Source organism: Emydura macquarii, unplaced genomic scaffold (assembly GCF_026122565.2).
Source record: "Emydura macquarii macquarii isolate MOO-44397 ecotype Brisbane River unplaced genomic scaffold, CSIRO-AGI_Emac_v2 contig_312, whole genome shotgun sequence".
NCBI classification, from domain to species: Eukaryota; Metazoa; Chordata; order Testudines; family Chelidae; genus Emydura; species Emydura macquarii.
Genome location: NW_027130449.1, coordinates 10552343 through 10575156, shown reverse-complemented (window position 1 = coordinate 10575156; position 22814 = coordinate 10552343). Strand labels below are relative to the sequence as shown.

Below are 22814 nucleotides of genomic sequence, written 5' to 3'. Positions count from 1 at the left end.
GGATAACACTCCCTTTCTCTGTCTGTCTTACTTAGCGTGTGAGCTCTTGAGGACAGGGTTTGTCCCTTACAATGTGCTTGTACAGTACATAGCACTGATCTTCACGGGGACCTCTAGGCATTAATATAATACAAACAATGAATGAATGACAATGGGCTTTTGATCCTACAAACATTTATTACTAGGTGTAGAGGTTATTGCTATGAAAAACTTCATTGACTGTCACGCCAGGATAAAGCAGCACTCATAAAGCATAGTGTATAATCATCGTTTATAGACTAACCAAGAAACATAATTTACCTGCTGCACACAGCCATTCCTTAGCCAAGAGAAAGTATTTAATCTTTGTTATTTAAAGTCTAAATAACTGCAATCAGATAGAAGAAATGCCCTGCCCCGATAATAAACATATAATATTTTGGCAATGTGTAGCCCTGGGCCATATGGCTACCGCTAAACCTAGACAATATGTTGATGTGCTACAGCACACCTGTCACATCTTAGCACTGAAATACAAAAGCTGATTTCCTGGCGGGCACAATTCATCTGGTACTTGACTTGAAGTCAATTGATTACAAGTTGTGGGTAATTATTAATCTCATTCCAGGAAGATGACTCGGTGAAGGATAATTTAGTCTCTGCATTTTTAAATTTTCCTTTACATTTTCTGTGCATTATTTTGTTGGATCTAATAAAGGCCATTTGAGTAGTCCTCACAAGTTCAGGCTAAAGCTTTCAAAACTGAGTAGCAGATTTGGTCACCTTATTCCTATTAATTTTAATGGCAATTGGGCATCTATGTCCTCTGTTGGTTTTGACAATCTCAGCTCAACCTTAATCGCTTAAAACTGTTAATTTCTACAAACCTCTGTTACCTCTGACTAAATCTGACAGATTTCCATGAACAAGTGTGTCGGCCCAGAAACTGCAAACATACCTGTAATCAGGTGGTCAGGTCATACGGTTATGGGCACAGTATAAAAATCTGGATAGACAGAAGGGTAGATTTTAGCTTAAATTGCCAAATTTTTCAAGCCAAGGTTTGGAAAAATTGCTGTTGCATTCATAAACCAGCCAGGAGAAGGAACAAACTTTCCATTGTTTGTCTATATAACTTTATCTAGCTGCAAATCCAAGCAATAACAAATGTATCTATTCCAGTTCTGAGGAAAGGAAAACATGCCCTCTGTAGGTTGTGAAACGTCTATAGACAGTTTATTTTATGGCTCATCAGCAAACAATTCCATTTCATGAACAGTATTTTTTAATGGAGAAAAACTTTACTGAAAGCTTTTCAATCTGCTCTGGTTGATTCAATAGGCTTTAGGAGGTGAAGAAATAATAATGCTGGGGAGATGATTTTAGCAGGGAGAAAAAAGACATCTCTGGAAACAACCATCTCTGTTGCCCTTCGTGATCCCCAAAGCAATCCCAGGGTACACAGGCAACTTCAACCTTTGCATTTCAAAAAAAAAAAAAAAAAAAAAAAGTCATGGGAAATTTTTAACGCTCAGCCATAAGCTTTTCAATTAAAATTAAAAGTGAAAGCAGCCCAAAGGAAGCACTATGAAAGTTATGGACAACACATCTTGTTAATATTGGGAGCCAGCCGGATGAACACGGGTGTCTGTAGTTGTATTCACTGACAAGTGTTACTATTATGCATGTTGACTCCTTAGAGCAGCCGTTCCCAAACTGTGGGTCATGACCCCAAGTGGGATTGTTTCATCAGCAGATGGGGTCACAGCCATCCCGAGCGTGCAGAGGCCGCCATTTTACAAAGTGTCTGCCTCGACACAGCGTGACCTCTCACGCACCGTATGCAGGAGGTCACGTCTCACGGAAGATGCTATTTTGCTTCACAAAACGGCGCCCTCCATGCAGCTTAACCTTGCACACACCGTATGTGTGTGAGGTCATGCAGGCCAGAGGAGGCAGTCCATCCTCCTTGTGGCGTGACCTTGCATGTACAGTGCATGTGAGGTCACACTGCAGGGAGGACACCATTTTTAAACAGCAGCATCCATGCTGGCTGGGGTTGTGGGAAACAACACATTTGAAAATGGGATCATGCAGAGAAAACGTTTGGGAACCACTGCCCTAGAGGCCGCAGCTGGGAAAACGAGCTATGCAATGAGTGTAGGAACTCAACTAGTTTAAGTAAGACGAGCTCTATGAAAGTTTGTTGGTAGCCCAACTATGTAGAGTGCAGTACATTTCCATTAATTTGGGTTCAAAAAGAATCTCAGTAAATGATGCCCTGGAACACAAGCAGCAGTGCAAGTTATCTTACACCAGCTGTGCTTTATCTGGCAAAGAATGGGAGCGTTCAAAAATGACACCAAGTATTACGTCTTCGTGTGTGGACTTGACAAAAGCTCTGCAGATTCAGCAAAAGTAGCTGCAAGCTTTCAAATGACTTTTTAACAGATAGAGGAAACAGCCCTTGGTTTTTTTCCTCTGTTAACAATGACGCTAAATACCCACTATAATCCAGATGTCTGGGAATGACATTGTCATGCTGAGCAACTAGCTGGGAGAAAAGATGGTGATGGCTAAGGTGCTGGACTAAGGAAATCAGGATTCAGGTCTCAGCTCTTAAAATAAAGCATATGCCTAATCAGGGCCTTCGTGTATCTGGGGCTTGGTTCCCCATCTGTAAAAGACTAATCCCTGAGATGCCTTTGAAAATCCCAGCCCAGCTCTTTTGTTTCAGATGGTATTGCTATCTGAGTATGAGAGCATTCACCAGCAGAGGTCATTGTTTTAGTGAGTCCGCGGGCAATCTCTCTGTTCCATCTGTTAATACATGCAATGCACTAGTGCAATAAGGCTGAGAATGCAAACAGCAGGAAATTCTCTGTTATGGGTTCTGCAGCTCATCCCCCTTCAAGGGGAAAACGTAGAGTTTTGCTTTACTGCATAAATTGCTAAATATATACCTGCATGAATAAAATGGCTGGAATACAGTTGCTATAGGAACCTTGACTTTGATATCCTGGACCAGATTCTAGTTTGTTCTCTCACCCTTTGGCACTACTCAGCCAGTGTGAAGGGGAGGGATTTGGGCCATTGCTGATCAGCAGATAAATGTCCTTTTTTGGCATGGACTTCCCCATGGGCATATAACCAGCAGAGCCAGTTACCACTACCCATCATCCCAACAGACTTACATCACAAGTAATGATACAGTTTCATGATGTATTATTGTGATATTGTGAAACGTTTGTGTCTAATCCCATAGTTGCGTCTGCCTCTTTCTATAAGGCACAGGGCAGAATGGGTGGGGAGAGAGAGGGAATAGGCTTGTTTTGCATGGTATATATTATATTAGTACCTATCAGTGTTATATTGATTCACTAGCATTGTTTTCCTACATCATCAAATAGAGCATGACATAGCAGAGCGAAGGACGGTGGGAAAAGTGGGATTTGGCGGTGGAAAGACAGGTTGTGTGATGAACAGGGCCAGGCAGAATATTTCAGACAGATGGTGGAGGGGGCAGTCTTGGAGCGGGTGCTTATGGTAGAAGGAGTCAGTGGAAACAAAGGAAAGTGGGGCTAGCAGAGTGAGCGTGGCAGGGGATGAGAGAAAAGCAGTGGGAGACCCTGAAGGGCAAGGCATAGGAGTTGATGCAGAAGGGGGTTCAAAATGGGGAGATGACCTGGATGGAGACGAGGAATTGGGTAGTGGACAGGCTGATCTAGCAGGAGGCTTTCAGCAAGTGCTGTCACTTCCCTGCTATACAAGGAACTGAGGGTTTGGGGGAGAGGGGTGGAAATTTCAGAAGCATCTGATTTTTAAACAAATGGGTCCAAAGCCTCAGCTAGTGGAAATTGGTGGCATTATACCTGCGTCAATTAAGCTACCCTGATTTACACAGCCTGAGCATCTGGTCCATGTTCATGTTGGAAAAACCCCGCCTTCACCATCTGATGCTCGCAGAATCAGATTGTTGTTTGATTTGTGACATTCCATGCAATTGCTAGCCCAGTCACAAACAGAGGCTTGTGTAGACACTTGTAGAACCCCGCCTTTAATGAAGATAAGCCAGTGAGTGGAATTAGACCATGCAGAGCCAACTGGAGGCAGTATGGTGAAAGGAGATTGAATTCACATGAGAGCAAGGTCCAAGGGAATGGGATGAGGATGACAGAGCAACAGGCAGACTTTTAAATAAGAGAATGGATGAAAAGCGGTGGTAAACACAGCTTCTGAAAGAAAAGATGCTGGTTTTAGAAGAGGGCTAATTTTGCTCATGCAGTGGGGAATTGTATTTGGTTACTTGTGTTTTCTCTGCCCTGAGAAGATGTATTTCAATGGAGATTGGTTTTTGGTTTGGGTTTAATTTGGTGAAATGCTTATTCCTTTCTAAATTCTACCTGTGGCTGGAGGATTAATTGACCATAAATCTCACTCCTTCTGTGCTATCTAAAAAGCATGGGGAGCCTGTCTAGGAAAAACCCTGTCTGAGGTTGTGTGAGAGTTGGGGTAATGAGGCCTCAGACATGAGAATTTTCTCATTTAAAACTTGCACTTGGATTGGCAATTGTAATGAGAGTTGAAAGTTTGGAGAAGCAAGAAGGCTTGGCAGATCTAACCAGACAACATCTTGTCCACTTAGAGTAAATCATCATTAAAACTCTGCTTTTTTGTTCCAGTTGGCTGTCCTTTCATGTGCAGAATGGTTCTGAGCAGACTCTGAAATTTCAGGAAGCTGCACTGTACCAAGGAGATTTCATTTCCACAGTGACTTAGGGAACCTTCAGTTTGTTAAAACGCCATAGGCCAGCTTCTCAGAGATGTGAATCCGCGTAACTCCAGTGAATTTGGACCGAGATGTAGGGCCTACATGCAATGTCTTTTGAAGTCAATGGCACTACGCTGAGTTACACCCACTGAGAATCTGTCCCCACTTCTCCTTGTGCAGTCCAAATCCCAAACTCCTGGTGTTGCTCCAATGTATAGTATCTAAGATGAAATGTTGTTAGCTCATGCCACTGTGTCTTTGCTACTATTGTTACCTGGGCTAGCTAGATTAAAGCTAGCACTGGTCTGCCTACCTATTCCACAACCACACCTTCACTTGCAGAGTAGATGCACCCTGCAATAGGCACCGAACTCCCTTCAGCTCTTTTGAAAATTCCAGCCTAAAGTCTTCCTCTACACTTAGACGAAGGAATGCTAACTTTGTGTGGTAAGGATTCCTGGTGGATGTCTCCTTCTGAGATCCCAGCCCTGATGTGATATTTAGAGTTTCTATGATTTTCAATGGTGTAGAAAATTTAACATTTTGCTTGTTATGTCTCCGAGATAAAAGTAACCACCTGGAAAAGGTTCTGTATTTTATTAGTCTGACCAAGAGTAGCAAACAGTGGTTGCAATGGCAGTTGGTGAGGCTGGGAGGAGAGTACATCGGTATTGGAAGGGTGTGTGTAAATTCTGAAATGTTACAGAAATGTTTGTTGGCTGATCATCCCACCCTTCACAGCCGATGGAAAATGTAAGTGGATTGGAAGAGAAAACTTTGGCCCTGATCCTGCAATCATTTACACGATTCAGTAGCTTTTCACGCCACAGTAGGCCCATTTACTTCATGTACAAAAGCCCCACTTTACTCACATAAATATGTATTTGCAAGAGCCAGGCCTCTGATTATAGCAGACGCCACACACATCCACCCACCCCCAGTGGCTGCAGAAAGTCAGATTTCCTCAGAATAACCCAAAGAATCTCTTTTAAACTTAACAGGAAAGAATGTGCTCCAGCAATCTGTACAAAATTATTTATTTGTAATAACAAAAGCTGCTTGAATGAAGCATTCACTGAAAACTAGGGTTTTTTGGGGGGTTTTTAAATGAAATACAAGACAGAAGGACAACTGCAGCAAAGCTGTGAGGCTTAACATTGTTACCCATCAGTACTAAATTAACACCTAGAGAATACCAGGCTAAGTAGTGCAGAGTAAACTGAACTTTGTGTTAGACAGTGATGCTTTGCATAGTTCACGGGGAATAAGCTGATTTGGATACCTGTATGTAGGTACATATCTATCAAACCAGCATCTCCATTAACTGTAGCAGATGTCCCAGTTTCTATCCCTTCTAAAGAAGTCATCTGCCATTGTGATGGTGCCAGGATAGTCCATGCAGTCTGCACTTGGGTAGGGGAAGTACTCTGAATCTCTGAGCGTATCCAAGTGCTCTGAGACGCAGGATGAGCAGTAACAGGCGGATGGGGAGCAGCTGTACTGCAGATGGGAGTGGCGGTGGGCGCACTCCTCTAGAGGATAGCTGTAGTTCTTGGGGTCTCGGGGAGAAGAAGGGCTGTAGTTCAGTGGAGCAAAAGGAGGCAGTTGAGGTGGGGAGTAACTATAGTCTAATGGGCTGGACAGGTCAGATGAGGCGGGAGATCCAGGAACCTATAACAACGGAGAGAAAAGAAAACTTAGTGTTAAATGAAGTCAGTGATAATGGGTGTTCACATAACTACACAGAGCAGAAAAAAAATACACAAGTCATTACAAGGCCCTAAATACACAACGACATCACACCCCTTCTGGAGCTTCCCTAGGCTATTGATAGTGCCTGCGTTTTGACATCAGAGAGCAACTGTGAACTCCTCAAGGGATCAGAATGTGTGGGTGGTTCTTGTGGGAGCAGAGCCCTGATCCTGCAATGAGCTCAGTGCAGAAGGACCTCTGTATCCACCTGGAGCCCCAGTGACTGCAGTGAAAGTCTGTGCCGACAGAAGGGTACATCTGGAGACAAGGCACTGCAGGATCGGTGCCTTAGTGCTCAACAAGGGAGCATGCTAGGGAAAAGTCCCGGACACGCCATGTGATACCCCAGTTCTAGTCTATACAGGTTCATGAGGAATAGAAGTTCTAACAGGCTGTTATCACACAATGGTTTCTGATTAATAACTGGGGTACCTGAGAACATTGCACTCTGCGACTGATTTTCTTCCTTTAAACTCCCAGTCACAAACATGCAGAATGGATGTCAGTAAGTGACGTATTATAAATGTAGCATGCAGCTTTAAACCCCCTCGTTTGGGGCATAAGCCAACCTCAACCTGAGGAGGGTCAGGAAAGAACTTTGCAAGGGGCAGGTTATTCTATTCTTGCCCACTTCAGGGGTTCTTACACCTGCCTCGGCAGCATCTGGTTCTAGGCGCTATCCGAGACAGGGCAGTGGACCAGGTGGAGCAATGGTCTGACCTTGTCTGGCTGTTCTTATCTTGCTAAGCACAAACATGTCAGTGGCATAGATCCAAGAGGGTGGGTTGGAGCTGTTCCCTGACCCTGCCACAAAGAAATTCCATGAAATACAGGTTGGATACTCCTCAAGTGGGTGTGACACTCCTCAATTCTGTAACCTCAGGTGAGGATCGACTGCTTCTTTATATCCTCTGCTTCTGCGGGAGGGCAGGAGAGAGCCCCAACTGTACACTGAAATCCAGACTCTCCCCTCTAACTGTGGAGTTGTTGGAAATGAATCATGCTCATGAAACCAGTTACGTTTTCAAAACTGGCCCAGAATTATTTTGCCCTTGTTTGATTTCCCTTCTTGATTTCCTCACCTAGGTGATTTCTCTCAAGGTGGCACGGGCTAGAGGTACAGACACCACCAGTCCAGCTATGTAAAGAATGCAACCAACTTACCAGGGTCTGGTTGAAGCACAGAGGGGTTGACTGGAAAATGTCTGGGTTATAGTGTGTGGAAGTCTGTAGAGCACTTAGGGAGGTGTCCATGGGCGGCTCTGTCTGAAGATAGGTATCAACAAGTTGCTCCAAATAACTTGGGTTTTCTTCACAGGAAACACAATTTGGAAACTGCCGTGGTTGGAAATAGTTGGGGGCAGAAGAGACAGGTTCTGCATCAAAATAAGGTGCTAGAAGAGGAGGAAAAAAAGGAGGTAAGAGATTGTTCAATACTTGTGCTTGCAAAAGGAGGCCAGGCTAGTTGTACATTTCCTTGATACCCGTGTCTGTGCCGAGTAGCATCTTGCTCTGCAAACAGCCCCATTGAAAGCAGCAACTCTAGACATGGAGGAAGCCCTTCAAGTTTAGACTGGGATTTTCAAAGGGGCCAAAAGTGAGTTAGGTGCCGGACTCCCATGCAAAGTCAATGGGGGGCTGAGGGTGAAATTTTCAGAAGTGCCTAAATTACTTGGGAGCTTAAGTCCCATTGGTTTTCAATGGGATTTAGGCTCTAAGTCACTTAGTGCTTTTGAAAATTGTATTCTGGGGACCTAACTCCCTTAGTCTCCTTTGAAAATCCCAGCCTGACCTTGAAAGTAAATCCAAAGCAATCCTGAGTGCATGCAATGCAGGGATGTGCTGCTGATATCGTAACAGTTGGATTTCACCTTTAGCCTCTGCTAAACTCCATGATCCAGGGATGCATGTGTTTGCTGAAAGGAGGGGGTGACGGGGAAGTGAGAGCAAACGAACACCTCTCCATCAAAACAAAAAATAGTTTCTCATCTTCATAAGCAAGAACAGAGGTAAAACACACAGCAGAGAGACTAGAGCTGTCCCTACATTACTTAGTTCAACTGATGTCATTTGGAAAAGGGCAAGGAGTCTAAAAAGCTCCAGGGCCAGATTTTCATTTACATCAAGGCGTCCTTACATCACAGTACTCTGCCACTGGGTGTCCATTACAACAGCAGTGTAAATAAGAATTTGGCCCTCTAGACTTTACTGCATGCTAAATACAGGTGTTCTCAAATATGGTTGAAAACAAAGTCCTGATCGTGCAAACACTTACTCATGCAGGTAGCCCTGTTGATCTCAATGGAACGGCTTGCATGTGTAACATTACTCACATGCATAAGTGTTTGTAGGACTGAGATCAGGCTGTTTTACTGAATAGTGAGGAAAAAAGTATGCACCCAAAAGAAAGAAATGAAGATTTTACCAGCCAAAAAAGGTTATGTGCGTCTCATGTTTCTATATTAACATAAGCAAATGTAAACCCCAAATACTGATTATTTAAGCGTTTCCTTGTAAATGTGATGTATACATTCACACATTTACAAAGGAAAGAGGAAACTTTCTGGATCTCTTAGCTACCGATATCCAAAGCATAAAAGGTCTGAAAAGTCCAAACTAATATTTGTTTTTCCTGCCAACCCCTGGATTTTGGTGTCGACTGGGAAGAAGTTGTTTATTCTGCTCTGCTGAAAGAACTGACACTGTTTCTGAACTCTACAGGGTGAAGGGGAAAGAGAAAGGTATCAACTGATTCTGCTTGAAGGTAAATGATCAGAAAGACAAGAAACTCTTTAAGATATTCTGGTCCCAGATGACAATCAGATAAAGGCAGTACCAAGAGACCAAAATCTTGATGAAGGCTACACAGTAGTGTTATTCTTTTGGTAATAAATGTTACCCATGAATTGGAGTCTTGATCCTTTTGTAGAAAAGGCAAACTGCACAGATATGAAGACAAAATTTCTGCTAGAGTGAGGGCAAAATGTACCCTGCTTGTCTTACTGCACCCTCATCTGCATTTAGTGAGCCTTTTTCAGGTTCTGATTGGCTGGATTCCTAATTAAATGGTAGTGCCTGCCTCAAGCCTTGAATTGAGGGCTGAAGAGACTTGGACTGGAGGAATAGATGGGGGAGGGGAGAAGGGGATGCTCTTTGTACCAACCTGTGCAGGGAGGGGAGACAGATTCTGGAAACTGGACACTGCTGCTGCCTCGGGAAACCTGACAAAACAGAACAGAAGGAAAATAGCAAATGCAAGTGTTTCTACTTTTGAAGATCAAAGGAGATCTTTTTCCTGAACACTGAGGTAAGTCACATCTACCTTTCAAGCTTACTTATGCAAATGTTAATGATTGTTGTTATTACCTCTGGGGCACCACTGGTGTGTATTCTGTTCACTTGTTCTGTTATTTATGTAGTACTCTCACTCTGTGTAATGCTCTATTGTTCCACAGTGCCACCCAGAAACCAACAAATGTGCATTACACTGAATTGTTGTTAAATATGTAGCAGCTCCGATGTGCATTCCACTCCATTGTTCTCTTGCTGTTAATTCACCAGAGGTACGTCTATACTTGAATGTTTAGTCATGTTTTAACACGTGTTAATTAGCAAGACTGTAAATTCTAGTGTGGCTAGGGGACGCAAAATATCTAGGGTTAAACATAACTAGAAACAATTTACAATCGTGTTAGCTAACGTGTTAAAACACAACTAAAAAATCAAGTGTAGATTACCCTATTTTGCACCACACATGCGCACCAGACTAACTTGTTCTACTGCATGTTTCACTTTGCAATCTGCTAGTGTGATAACTCTCACACTGCAATACTTAGAAGAAAACTGATTGTTATTTTCCCAGAGGTTTTGTAAACTGAAGCTTACAAATCAATAAACCTATCAGGAAGTTACATCAAACATTATGGGTGAAATCCTGGCTGCTCTGAAAACAATGTGAGGTTTGCCATCAACTTCAGTGGGGCCAGGATTTCACTCTAAATATTTAGTCTGTGGCTTCTTCTGATCAGATGGTTTTAACTTATGCTGACCCCAGCTTCATTTATTTCTTTCAAAATATTGCTGAGTTAGAAAGTGGCTGATCTCCCTATCAATAGCTTCCGAACATTTGCTCAGTTATTTAACACTTAAACTGTAATTATGCTTTATGGAAGAAAAAAACATTCCTTGAATTCTGGCAGTTCTGGAAGAGTTGGCAAGGTTGATATTCTTTTTTTGTCTATATAGACACAACATCTAGCGTCTGTAACCTCACCACTGACAGAAGAGTTGGTTTAGTTAACTTGCAGCTTCTGTCATGCAGAACACTTTAAAGTTTAGCTTTGTATTCCATGTGTGTACAGCACCTAGCACCATGGGGCACTGAGCCTGGGGGCCTCCACGATGCAAATAAATAATAACCAGTATAAATTCTGTTAAGCACAAAGCTAATCTCCTGCACCACTGGCTTTGAGTCACCTTAGCGGATGGAACAATCATAGCGTAAATGTTGAGTGAATGGCAAATTAAGAATAGTTCAATCCAGCCTCTTGACACCCAGCCATTTTATAGGGGAAGAAGGAAGGGGTGACTGTACACTTAAGAGACAAGTGCACTGCAGCATTTCAGTACTAGAGGGCTCTGTTCACCAAGCCTCTTTATTTGTGGTTGCAGGTTGCAGTCTGCTCAGCTTCTTGCGCAATCAACCGCTGCAGAGAGCAGGAGGTGGGAGATTAAATCTGAAAACCATCCAGGCTGTACTGTCATGAACCAGGAAGCAGTAATGATTTACCAACCTCTTTATGCAAAAACACGGGGCAGCCTGAGCTAGAGGGCTCACTTACAAAAAGAAGAGTGTTGTGTGTGTGTGTGTGTGTGAATTCTGTATCAGTATATAGGGCTCCTTAACCCCCTTCCTTCTCTCCAAATAGTTATGTTTTTGGCCTGGTTGTACTGAAATGCATTAAAGGCCCTGATCCGACAAAGCACTTAGGCATTTGCACAACTTCAAGCACACAAGTAGGAATCAATGGGCCTATTCACCTGCTTAAGTGCTTTATTGGAGCGCAGCCAGTGTGTTCTGCAGCAAGGGCCTCATCCTGCACCATTCCAGTGTTTTCATTTATTTAAAAGGGAGTGGGATCAACTCTTATTTAAACAGTTCTTTGCTCATACTCACTTTCTAACTTTCTTTCAGGACAAAAGGAAACTCACCTCTGGTTTTCTTTCTTAACATTAACAAAGTTGCATTACCCATTATAAAAATCACAAATTTTCAAACAGCTTCTGTGGATTTTTTTAGTACAGGTAAGAGAGAAGAGTCGGCACTTTCATTATTACTAGTCTTAACAGCTGGAAAGAAAACATTAAAGGAGAAAATCATCTCTTTGAGACAACACAGGTAGAAGATTTGTGTACATTAAAATAGGGCATGAGAAACTACTTTGTATCAGGCAATACTGAAACTTCAGCTGCCGGCCTGCGACTCATTCACCAAGTTTGGTTAGGTCCCTGTGAAGTTCCTCACCATAATCTCTAGTGTTCAGTAACCTAAATAATTTTGTGTCAGCTACACATTTTGCCACCTCACTGTTTATCCCCTTGTCTAGATCCTTGATAAACAAACATCAGTCCTGGTACAGAACATTGGACACGCAATGTTCATCTTTGCTCATGTTGAAAATTGACCGTTTTTCCCTGTTCATGTCTCCTGGCCAGTGTCTGATCCTCGACAGCACTTTTGCCTTTCACCCCAAGGTGATTTAGTCCTATTAGCAATCTCTTGTGAGGCACTGGGTGCAAAGATTTTTGAAATTCCATGTACAGGACGTTACCTCGTTCTCCTGCACCTACTAGTTTGTTAACACGCTCAGAGCATTCTAACAGATCACAGAGAGGCGGAATCACAGAGGCCAGGCTGCTTTATCCCGTTATCATGTTGTGTAATTTCAGTTTTAATTATCATTTCATTTGATTCACTGGATAATGAAGGTGCACTGCTCTGCTAATTGCCAGGATCACCCCTCAGGCCTTTTTTAAAGAGTGGTAACATAGGTGCTCCCCTCCAGCTTCCTGGTACAGTAGCTGATTCTAATGCAAGGCTACAGATTCTTGTTGGCAGCTCAGCCTCTTCATTCTTGATTCCACATCAAGTAAGAAAATAGACAGAGAGTTTTGCCTCCTGGGAAAATTCATTTCACTGAGAAACTCCCTCTGCACATGATAATGGCTGGTGCGCTGGCCAAACAAAGCACTGGGGATCAGAGCTCATTCCTGGGCATCGATCCAGCACACCTGGGGGGAGCGGAACAGCACCTGGAGAGTTCTATGGAACCACTGCTCGAGACCTGATCCAAAGTCCATTAAGTCAGTGGAAAGACTCGCATTGATTTCCTCCTAGTCCTTGGGGATCCAAGCTAACACTCTCCCTCCTAGGCCAGTCGGCGTTAGGAACAGTATGATGCTAGCATATTCAGCCCTGGGAGGATTTGGTCTTGCACCGTCCTCTTGGGCCAGCAGAGGCTGGAAGCTGTCCTGAGCTGGTGCCTTTCTAATAAGAGTGAGGGAGCCACTGACCAATGGCAGGTCTTTGGGCTCTGTGAGCAACCTCTTGGAGGGCAGAACATGTTGGGATCCTTAGCACAACAGAGTTTTACATGGGAGGCTCCTTGAAACAGGCAAGATGGGCTTTGTTTGAGTCAGATCAAGCATACTGTTTTCCCTGCTGCTGCACAGAGATTCTGAGCAGGTCTGTCTGTCAAGCCTTGTCTGCATGGGGGAAATTGATTTAGCAGAGTTATTCCAGAGGTGTTATTCCAGTATAATTTAGCTATTCCAGAATAACTCCCTTGTGGAGAGAGCACTCTGTTCTGGAATAAAAATGAGCACAGTAATTATTCCAGCATAAAGTATTTTTTATTTCAGAATGGTGTCCACTTGGGGGGGAAATTAGTCAATTTCCCCATAAAGACAAGCTCTCTGTTTTGCCTGCATCGCCAACCTTGGCTTTTAGGGCTCTGGGTTTATTAAGTGGACAGAAGCGATATTAAGAGAAATCATTTCTTATTCTTATATTACAACATGGAAGAAGTGAATATTTTGTCCTTACAGTTGCATCAGTTGCTGCCTGTCGTGCTCTCCTCTGCTGCAATAACTCTTTCACAGTGATCTTTACTCTAACACCTTGATACACCTTGGGTTTCCCTGAAAGAATGAGTTAAAAATAAGATTGCATGGATGAGAAAAACAAAGCAAGTATTTTGCAGTGGTGATATTGAAAATATAAAAAAAGTAAATTCAGTGTGTTCTCAGTCACACTTTATCTAAAGGGTATATTTACAAAGAGTTTGCAAAGGTTTATAAATTAATAGATATTTTAATAAACGGTTAATCAATTATTACAGAATGCCATAGATCCCTTGTAATTATGATTTATAACCACCTCCTGTCTGTAACATGCTTAGAACATTTATTAACACTTTATCGACTATTTGTAAATGTACCCTTATTACATAATAAATTTAATTGTGACGGTGTTTTCTTTTTCCTTAAGAGTTTTTTTTTTCCTAGTGACCAATACTGGAGAAATAAATGGTATCACTTAGATCAGAGAACACTTTAGAAAGGAACATAAGTACAATTATCTCTATTTTATTGATGGGAGACTGAGGCAGAGAGATATTAAGGCTGCAATCTTGAAAACACACATATAGTTAACTTTTAATACTGTGAATAGTCCCACTGATTTCCATCAAAGTTAAGCATGTATGTTTGCAGGCTAAGGCCCTAAGCACTTGGATAAAGTCACATAGTAAGTCAGTGGCAGAACCAAAAACAGAACCCGGTGCCCTAATTCCCAGCTTTATCCACTGGACCATACTGTCAAATTAATTTGAATCACTACAGTATCCTGAAGTTTTCCATCAGGGAAATAGACATGGGCACTACGTTCATCCGCCACATTAAGAATAGGAATAAAAACAATGCAAATATGTGAGTGATTATTCTTTTATAGGACTGAGCAAAACCCCGAATAAAATGATTGTGCTTTCAAGAATCACTCTCTGTGAGATCTAGTTTTCTTTTTCTTTCTTTCTCTAATGAGAGGGGTCATTTTCCACACCTACAATTTGTTGTAGACATGCTTGTGGGGCTTCATCAATCAGAAAAAACAATCATCACCCACTAGTATAATCAAACTTTGCATGTTGAGTAGTTAAGAATTTGCCTATTGGGAAGAAACCACTCCAGAAACTCTTGCTGTAAGAAATATTTCACACAAATTGCAGTTTAGTTCAGTTTTTATAATTGCTCTTCTTGGTGTGGCATGCCTTTTAGTGACAGCTTGCCACACACATTCACACTGCCTTTAATGTGGTGTCTTGTGTTAATTGTCCTTTCCCCTGATTGCAGTCAATCAGTGGGATAGCCAGAGGAGGGGATGCTATTGAGCTGCAAACTCATGTCTGTGGGGTTCATTTATCCTCCTAGCTCCATTTTATTTTTGATCATCAAGTTGAAAACTGCAAAGGTCGGTTTCCGTGAATCCAAGGGAAGGAAACCCTTTGCTCCAAGACCCTCATGTAACCAGGGCTGACATCTTAGGCCCCGATTCAGCATATATGCTTAGCTTTATGCATGCAAATAGTCTCCTTAGCTGAATCTACACTGGGAAAATATACCATGTTAGGAAATGTGTTAAACAAGACTTTGCAGCTGGGATAGTTGGGGCCTGTTCTGTTTAAAACATGATAGCTGGCTGTAGTTACTCCCCACCAACCAGCTCACATGACTGGCCTTATCCACACTAAGGTGAAAAACATCCTGTTAAGTAACATATTTTTTTAATGTTGCCTCTTCCCAGCCTAGAGAGTAAAATCATCCACCTGCAGGAGTGTTTTCCGGATCAGGGTTTCCCAGTTATCAGCCTAGCTAAAAAGATACTGACTCTTCCCCTTGGCAGAGAACCTGGCCTGAGCCAAAAACCCACCCCAGGGGGCTGTGGGCTGGGTCCGGCTAACAGAGCAGCAGGCTCCTGCCTGGGCCAAGTGGAGGTGTGACAGGCCGGGAGGTCAGCCGGCTGGGACTGACCCCTGCCTCCCCGCTGCGGGGATCCGCACTGGCTTCGTGCAAACCCTCCTGGCAAGCCCGAAGTTACGGGCTGTGTGTGTGTTTGTGTTGTGTGTGTGTGTGTGTGTGTTTGTGTTGTGTGTGTGTGTGTGTGTGTGTGGAGCCTGCCCGAGCCCCCAGGCCAGGCTGGCCCTTCCTCTGCCTCCCCAGCGGCCGGCAGAGAGAGGCTGGGGTCGCCCCAGGACCCGGACGCTTCTTGCGGGCTGGCGGAGCGGAGCGCCCGGGCAGGGTGGCGGGGAGCCGCGCCGCGCCGGGGCTGGGAGGCGCCCTCCTCTCCGGCCTGCTCCCCCACGGCCGAGCGCAGCGCTGGAGGCTGCGGCGCGGCAGCCGGGCGGGTTCCGGCGGCGGGTCCCGGCTCGGGGCCGGGCGGTCCTTTCTCCCCCCTGCTCGGCCGGCCAAGCCCGGCTCCGTGAGTAGCTCCCGCTGCGGTCCCCCCCCCCAGGGTCCGACTCCCGGCTCCCGGCCGCCTCCTGCACCATCCCCGGCCCGGCTGCGCCAAGCTCTGCCTCCGGGTCCCGCACCGGCCCCGGCGCCCCCAGAAGCCTGGCCCCGGCGCCCGGCGCCCCTCGGCTTCCACGCACCCCGGCTGGAGGTGCACACGGGGGCTGCCTTAGCGATGGACGCCCCCGTCGCCGCCCCACGGCTCCCGGCCTGCAGCCCGCCTGGGATCGCCCCGCCATTAGCCTCTCCCCCCCCCCCCGGACTGTCCCCCATCTCCCCACGATTAGCCCCCCCTATTCCCCTGCGCAGATTTACACCCCCCACCCGCCCCCTTTTCCTTACAACGCCACCGCTGGCCTCGGGGGGGCCAGAGCCGGTGGGAGCTGGAAGCAGATATCTGGGGGCGGGGGGGGATCCGGGGGTTGCGCGGGGTGGGGGGGCTGGAGCTGGGGGGACCCGAGCCCCACCTGCCACCCTCCTGGCCCGCAGGGAGTTTGCTGCCCGATAGCGCCACTTCTGGTCAGCGCGGACATCGCACCAGAACTCCGGGGGGGCGGAGGGGGGGGGTTCCCCGCTGGGGATTCAGTTTAGGAGACACGTTTCCCCTTTTCGACAGCCCTCCGGGGCCATCTCGTTCTCTCCCCGCCTGTGCAACATCTCCCCCGGGGGCTGGGTCGGGGGGTGGGTCCTGGGCCTGCTGCTGAGTCCCACTCGGGTCAGATCGTCCCTGAATATTAAAATACACAACTAATCACCTGGCAGCGCCCAGGACGTTGCCTGAGTCTTAAATTGCACCCGCGACTGGACTCCTTAGCCCTGAAATCTGCAGCCCGTGAGCTCTTGCTAAAAGCACGGAATTTGCAAAGCATGTTTGGGATTAGCCGTCTTTTTTGAAAGGCTGAAATGCTTTAACAATGGTGATTTAGAGCCCATGCATTCCTGTGCACAAAACACGTTTGCTTTTCCCCTGGACCTTGCGTTGGGTGTGTGTATTATTCTACATATAATGTGGATTGCATATGACCAGTTTCCGTTCTATCCACTTAAAAACACTGATTTGATTACACTTTGCATTATACAGTCATTAACTGTCTTCTTTCTCTCCCCCCTCCACCTCATTTTGAAGGTAAAACCAACTCCCCCCAAAAATGGAGGATAAATAAAACATCCCCAAAATTCATGAAGAAAAGGTTCAAACTGAACTGAACTTACCAGACATCCTGACCTGAAAGAAGAAGCAACTTTTATAACAGCTGATGTTGCAGCGGAAGAATTCACCACCTGGATTCCTAGATGCTGGGGGGAATGGGAACAAGAAAACAATAATTTTAAAATTTAAAAAAAGAATACCCAATATCATTGTGCAAATTCCAGGTGGAGACCAACAATATTAATGTTTTATACCTACAGATATAAGTTTGAGTTTTTCTCCCCTAATGCCAAGTATTTAAAACCTCTAGAAACCAATGATTTGACAATCAATGATTGCGCGATACTTTCAATTTGAATATTCAAAGGCTTAACAAAATGGGCTATCTTTTTGTGAAACCCAGCACATCTCCATCTAGCAGAGGGTCTTGGGGAATAAGATTTGGTGGTGGGGACTTCCTCACCCCTTACTTTTGGGACATTTTGAACATTTTATCCACCTTTCCACAAACAAAGCAGATGCCCCTAAACCTGGTCAGTATTTTCATCTCAGATGCACACTCTTGGCTCCAGTCCTCTCATATTTCACTTGCTAGCTGGCAAGGAGATTCTGCAAGGGAGCAGGGTGATTTTTGCACAATTTTTCACATTTTAAGGGTAAATTTGAGGGTTTTTGGAGCAAAATGGCAGTTGGTGGGCGTGGCATAACAAAGACAGGTTCTGGGGCATCAGAGCAGCTGTCACTGACCAAAATAGGCTTCTATTTCACCCTGCTCCCCTCCCTCATTCCGCCTTTGTGCCCTTTGTTGGATTTTATTTGTATTTTCCCCAGTTCATGAGATTGACACCTCTTCCACAAAGTGGCCCCATTTCAGATTAGATTCCCCAAAATTGACGAGGGGGGAGGGGGGATCCTTGCATTGACAGCCAAGGCAGCTCTAGCAAGGGCAGCATGACACGTTTTGGGACACCATTGGACAATCCATATAGAATCCCAATGTTTTACATTGCATTGAAACATTCCCTCTGCACTGCAGTTAATAACCTCCATCTGCAATAGCTGGTGAAAGCAGAAAGCAGGCTAGGCTGTTAATCATCTACCAGCAGTTTAATTTGGCTATTGTTCCTTTTTTTTTTAAATTCAACAAATATACTTGATTTGTGTTAGGGAGTGGCGAAGAGGTGGTCTCAGAAATGTCCTTATTCCAGCCCTGAAATATTTTCATTCACAAACTGATTGTTTTTGTTGGGCCAAATACTGGAGCAGAATACTAGCAGAGAAAAAAACCCTAACTTCAGTACAAGAATGAAAGGGATCCCCTCTGATAATGTCCCTATGTTAGTTATTCTGTTTTACATCCACTTTTCACCATAATGTACAAGCACCAGTTTTGCTCTGGGTGATTTAAAAAAAAAATCAGCGTACTCTGCTTTAAGACACAACTTGAAGGTGGATATTCTGTGAAAGGCATACTACATGCCACCTGAATTAGAGAGGTTTCCATATCCAGTATAACGCCTTCTGCAGAAATAGACAGATTTCCACTAATAGTACTTGATTTTAAAAATTAGGAAATCTCTCTTTCCCCCAGCTGTGACAATTGGCTGCTGCTTGACTTGAAATATACATTGTGGATAGCTAGAGGCCTGGGAGAATCCTGCTTGGGTTCCAAAGGGGTTTTACCTTGGAAAATGCTCCAAGAGATATGTCGTTAGATTTTCCTTCTGTAACTGGAAAATGCAGGGAATTGCTTATGAAAGCTGCCAAGATCAAATAATAATTAGTTTATGAGTCTTAACAAGAATGACTTCCTAACAAGGAAGCCCAACCCATTTTGGGTATTAGTTTGCATGGCCCAGATCCTCAAGAGTATTGATTTCAATAGAAATTAGGAGCCTCTAGAGCTTTGTGCCTCTGTGTCCAGATTTAAAGTGGCTTCCACTGTTCGAAAGTCGCTGCTGCCTTCTTATCTGAACTCCAAGAGAGGGCAGCTGATCAAATACTCCGTGTCCTTTTAGCACTCGACAGAGTGAGCGAGGTAAAGAGGGGCTGCGCCTCCTTTTCTGTTCGCAGCGTTGAAGACAGATGCTGCTCATGGAGTGTGATTTGCAGAAGCATTTAAGAGGGGGTGCCGCGAATAGAAAGTAATTACCTTGGGGTGATTTTTAATTCCTAGCCTGTATTTTGAGACCGCACGTGGTTACAGCAGATACAGATACTGATTAGTTCGCCCTGCAGCCAAAATAGGGTTTTAATATAGGGATTGAGCAACGTGCGCCGCCGGCGTGTATTGATTTGAAACACAGGCATACTCCGGTGCACGGCGAAGTAATGTATTGGCTGGACTGGGCATTAGAGGGGTTGGCCCTTGCACGCCCCGGGGAAGTGTCAGGGTCGGCGCCCGGTGCCCTCGGGGAGGATGTGGCTGTGCAAACGGCTGGCACGTGCTGGCTGGCTCTTGTGGCACTACCTCCACCAGCACCTCGGTGGTCTGGGTCGCTCGCTTGGCAGGGGAGATGGAGCGAGCTCTGGCTGGGAGGCTGGAGAAGGGCTGGAGCGGCGGGCGCTGCGGGGAGGCACAGCCGCCCCAGGTGCCCCATTAGCCGGGGGCCTTCCAGGTGCGTGGCGTGGCGTGGCCCCTGCCCGAGGCATTTTGTTTCCTCCCCCGCCAGCGGCGCAGGCGAGGCTGGGAGTGACCAGCCGGGTGAGCAGAATCGGTGCCCTGGGCTCGTGTGAACCTGCTGCGCGGTAATCCGGTTTACCAGCCCGCTTTACTGGGAGGGGGAGAATCAGGCGCTGTCTCCCGACTCGCTTGGTTAGAGGAGCCCGACCAGGAGGAAGGTGGCAACAGCCCAAAGTAACCCGAGCGGGGAACGGAGCCGGGCGGTGGGGGGAGTTTACACGACACAAAAGCCTCTGGGGTTTGTTTCCAAACAGGTCTGAGCAGGGCTGGGGAATCAGGAAGCTGCAGGCAGGAGGGAATTCGAGCCAGCGGAGCCGGGGGGGCGCGTTCCTGCCCCTGCCCCACCTGGCTGCAAGTGCAATATGGGGGGGGGCTAACCTGAGCTCCCGCGGAGTAGAGAGAAACCTAGCCCGGGCCAAGGCGTGCAGCCGGGGGGGCTGCGGGGTGGGGGCACGGTGCGACTCTGCGAAGGCGACTCATGTTGTAAAACAAAACTTGGCCAGCCACGTGCGCGGTGCGGGCCCGGGGACAAAGAGCGCCGCCTGCAGGCCGGCTCGGCCAGGTGTTCCAGGTGTGCCAGGTGTCCCCCGTCCACCCCCTCCCGGGGCATAGAGACCGCTGTCTGCACCCTCGGCGCCCCGTCTGCAGCCGGGTGGCGTTGGCTCCACAGGCAGCCCGGCGCCCATACAGCTCGCTGCCGCCTGGGAGGTGATGCACTACAAAGTGCGGGAGGGGGGGTCACGAAAGTGCTTCTTGAGAAGGGAGCTGGGGAGTCTGAGGCCAAGTGGAATAAGGGGTGGGCACTGGAGTGGGGCTGCTGGGGGGCTCGCCGCTTACAGTGCCTCCTGCCCAATCCGCCCCCGGAGGCTAGTGCAACTGGTATTCCCAGAGTGTGATCCAGCCTCACCAAACAAGCCAACATCTCAAAGAAAGGTTTAGAGAAGGGCAATGAAAATCATTACAGCTTGTGGAAGGGGCATTCACAGAGGAAAGACTTGGCCCTGACCTGAGACTTTTAAATGCTTTAAAATTAGGAGTCTGATTAGATAATAAATAATTATGGCAAATGAAAGGGTCATTTCCTCAGCATAGCAAGACCCCTTTTTTCCCCTCTACATTTGTGATGTTTCTGTTTTTGTTTTTTGGTCTTTTTTGCCATGAAAACCAACCAACTAATCTTTAAAATAATTAATGGTACTGAGAAAGTCAACCAGATGCTCCAATTTACCCTTTCTTCTCATAGCAGGGCAAAGGGGCACTTCGTAAACTCTCCTGCTTTAGGGGGGTTGCTGGGCAAGAAGGTGATTCCCCGCCAGTCTGCATTCTGGATTGCCATGTCTACCTTGAGTAGAGAACTGACAGAGCTAAGAAGCAATTTAAAATATCTAGTTATTGGGGACACTTTCTGCATGTGCAATGGGGGCCAGATTTTAAAGAAGGGCCTTGCCCAACAGCACCCAGTAAAGAACACACACACACACACACACGAGAGCAACACCACCATTCTGGGGGCTGAGCACCATTAAGGATTTATTATCATTTCCTGTGGTTTGTGCAAACTTCACATGACATCAAAATTGTGTTTCTTTGGGCTTTTAGTCATAGAGGGCATGGACCCTGGCTTTGGCACCCACCCATGGAGGTGTGTATGTTTAAAAATAATCTGCATCAAACCAGTGAAAGGTATGAGTTGACGGGACAGGAGGAATTGCAGTCAAAGTGGCATTGCAAACACAGTACCAAAGCTTTGGATCGGATAAAATAGCCATTCGTCATTGTGCAGCAAACTGTAAAAGGCAGAGGTCTCTGTTGCTGGGGTCAGTCAGGGATGAGCCCTCCCTCTCTTAGGGTGTTTGGAGAAATCCTTGAGAATGTTTTACATGCCTTTTAGGGTGCAGGAGTTCTCAATGCCTGATTGAAATGTGTGAGCAGCCAGAATGGGAGGCGCTCCCTGCTGTGCTAATAACTGATTTCGAAGGAGCTGTTGAAATAAATGGTCACTGATTGTGTGGGCCAAATCCTCATTTCCACCTTGGATCCCTTTGGCATTGCTGCCAACTGGAGAGTCCCCATTGCAGAGGAATCCCTCGCTGGCATAGCAGTCTACGCAGTCTCCTCACAGGTCCGCCTCCTCTGTATAGGTGCGTGCTAGGGACAAGCGAAGGTGCGGCTAGAGTGCCTTCAGTGACCCAAGTGTGTAACAAGCCCCGGTTGCTGTTGCCAACTACTGGAGATTAGAGCAGCACTAAGGGCTCTGGCTGCCCTCAGGATACGATCAATGGGGGGGACAGAGTGCAAATATGGCTTCAAACCACCTTGTCTCCTCCACACTCCTCAGGCCTTGTGCTGAGCGTGATGCCATGTCTGCTAACCTAAGATTTTGCTTCTTCTCTGCTGTCACACTAAGGGAGCATTCCCCGGTCAAAGGGGAAAGCAGCAGCTGCTCTGGAAACAAAATTGCTCCTAACAGAAAGGAGTTAACTAGAAACATCATAAGTGATGCAGGATAAAGTTCCCGCTTTGTGCTGACAGAAGGGACAGGCTTGGTTCATACGTGTGTGAACAGCTACCTCTCGTGGCCACCCACAGCCTCTGTCGCACATACATCCTTTTCAACACACAGGGCTTTGCAGGGGAGTGAATGGCTTTGGGGTGTGTGAACACACGAATGTGCACTATTTAAAGTTCTGAAACACTCTTTAAAGGAACACGGGCGAGGCACTTTCATCTGGTTTAAAATGCTTTTTCTCACTTTTGTTTCTATAACCTCTTTGGAAGCGTGAAACTACAGTTTGTTTCCTTACAATTGTTCTTTATCGTTAAATATACTCCCCACTTCCCATGGCTGACTTATGTAGGGTTGCTTGTGAGATCTGGCCTGCTGAATTTCATCACGTGAGAAAAAATAGTAA

General features: G+C 45.9%; 1 protein-coding gene and 1 long non-coding RNA gene across 2 annotated transcripts; one reads left to right on the top strand and one right to left on the bottom strand.

The window, feature by feature from the left end:
- Nucleotides 1-5741: 5741 nt before the first annotated feature.
- POU2AF3 (POU class 2 homeobox associating factor 3) lies at nucleotides 5742-13706 on the bottom strand (the record flags this gene model as incomplete). The annotated part of the gene is made up of 4 exons (XM_067566886.1): nucleotides 5742-6421; nucleotides 7667-7896; nucleotides 9666-9723; nucleotides 13608-13706. Coding segments are annotated over 4 exons (738 nt in total), but the record flags the coding sequence as incomplete, so codon positions are not given.
- Nucleotides 13707-15741: 2035 nt separating this feature from the next.
- On the top strand, nucleotides 15742-18603 carry LOC137164361 (uncharacterized). The gene is made up of 2 exons (XR_010923010.1): nucleotides 15742-16037; nucleotides 17196-18603. It is a non-coding gene; the product is annotated as an uncharacterized lncRNA (long non-coding RNA).
- The last annotated feature ends 4211 nt before the right edge of the window (nucleotides 18604-22814 follow it).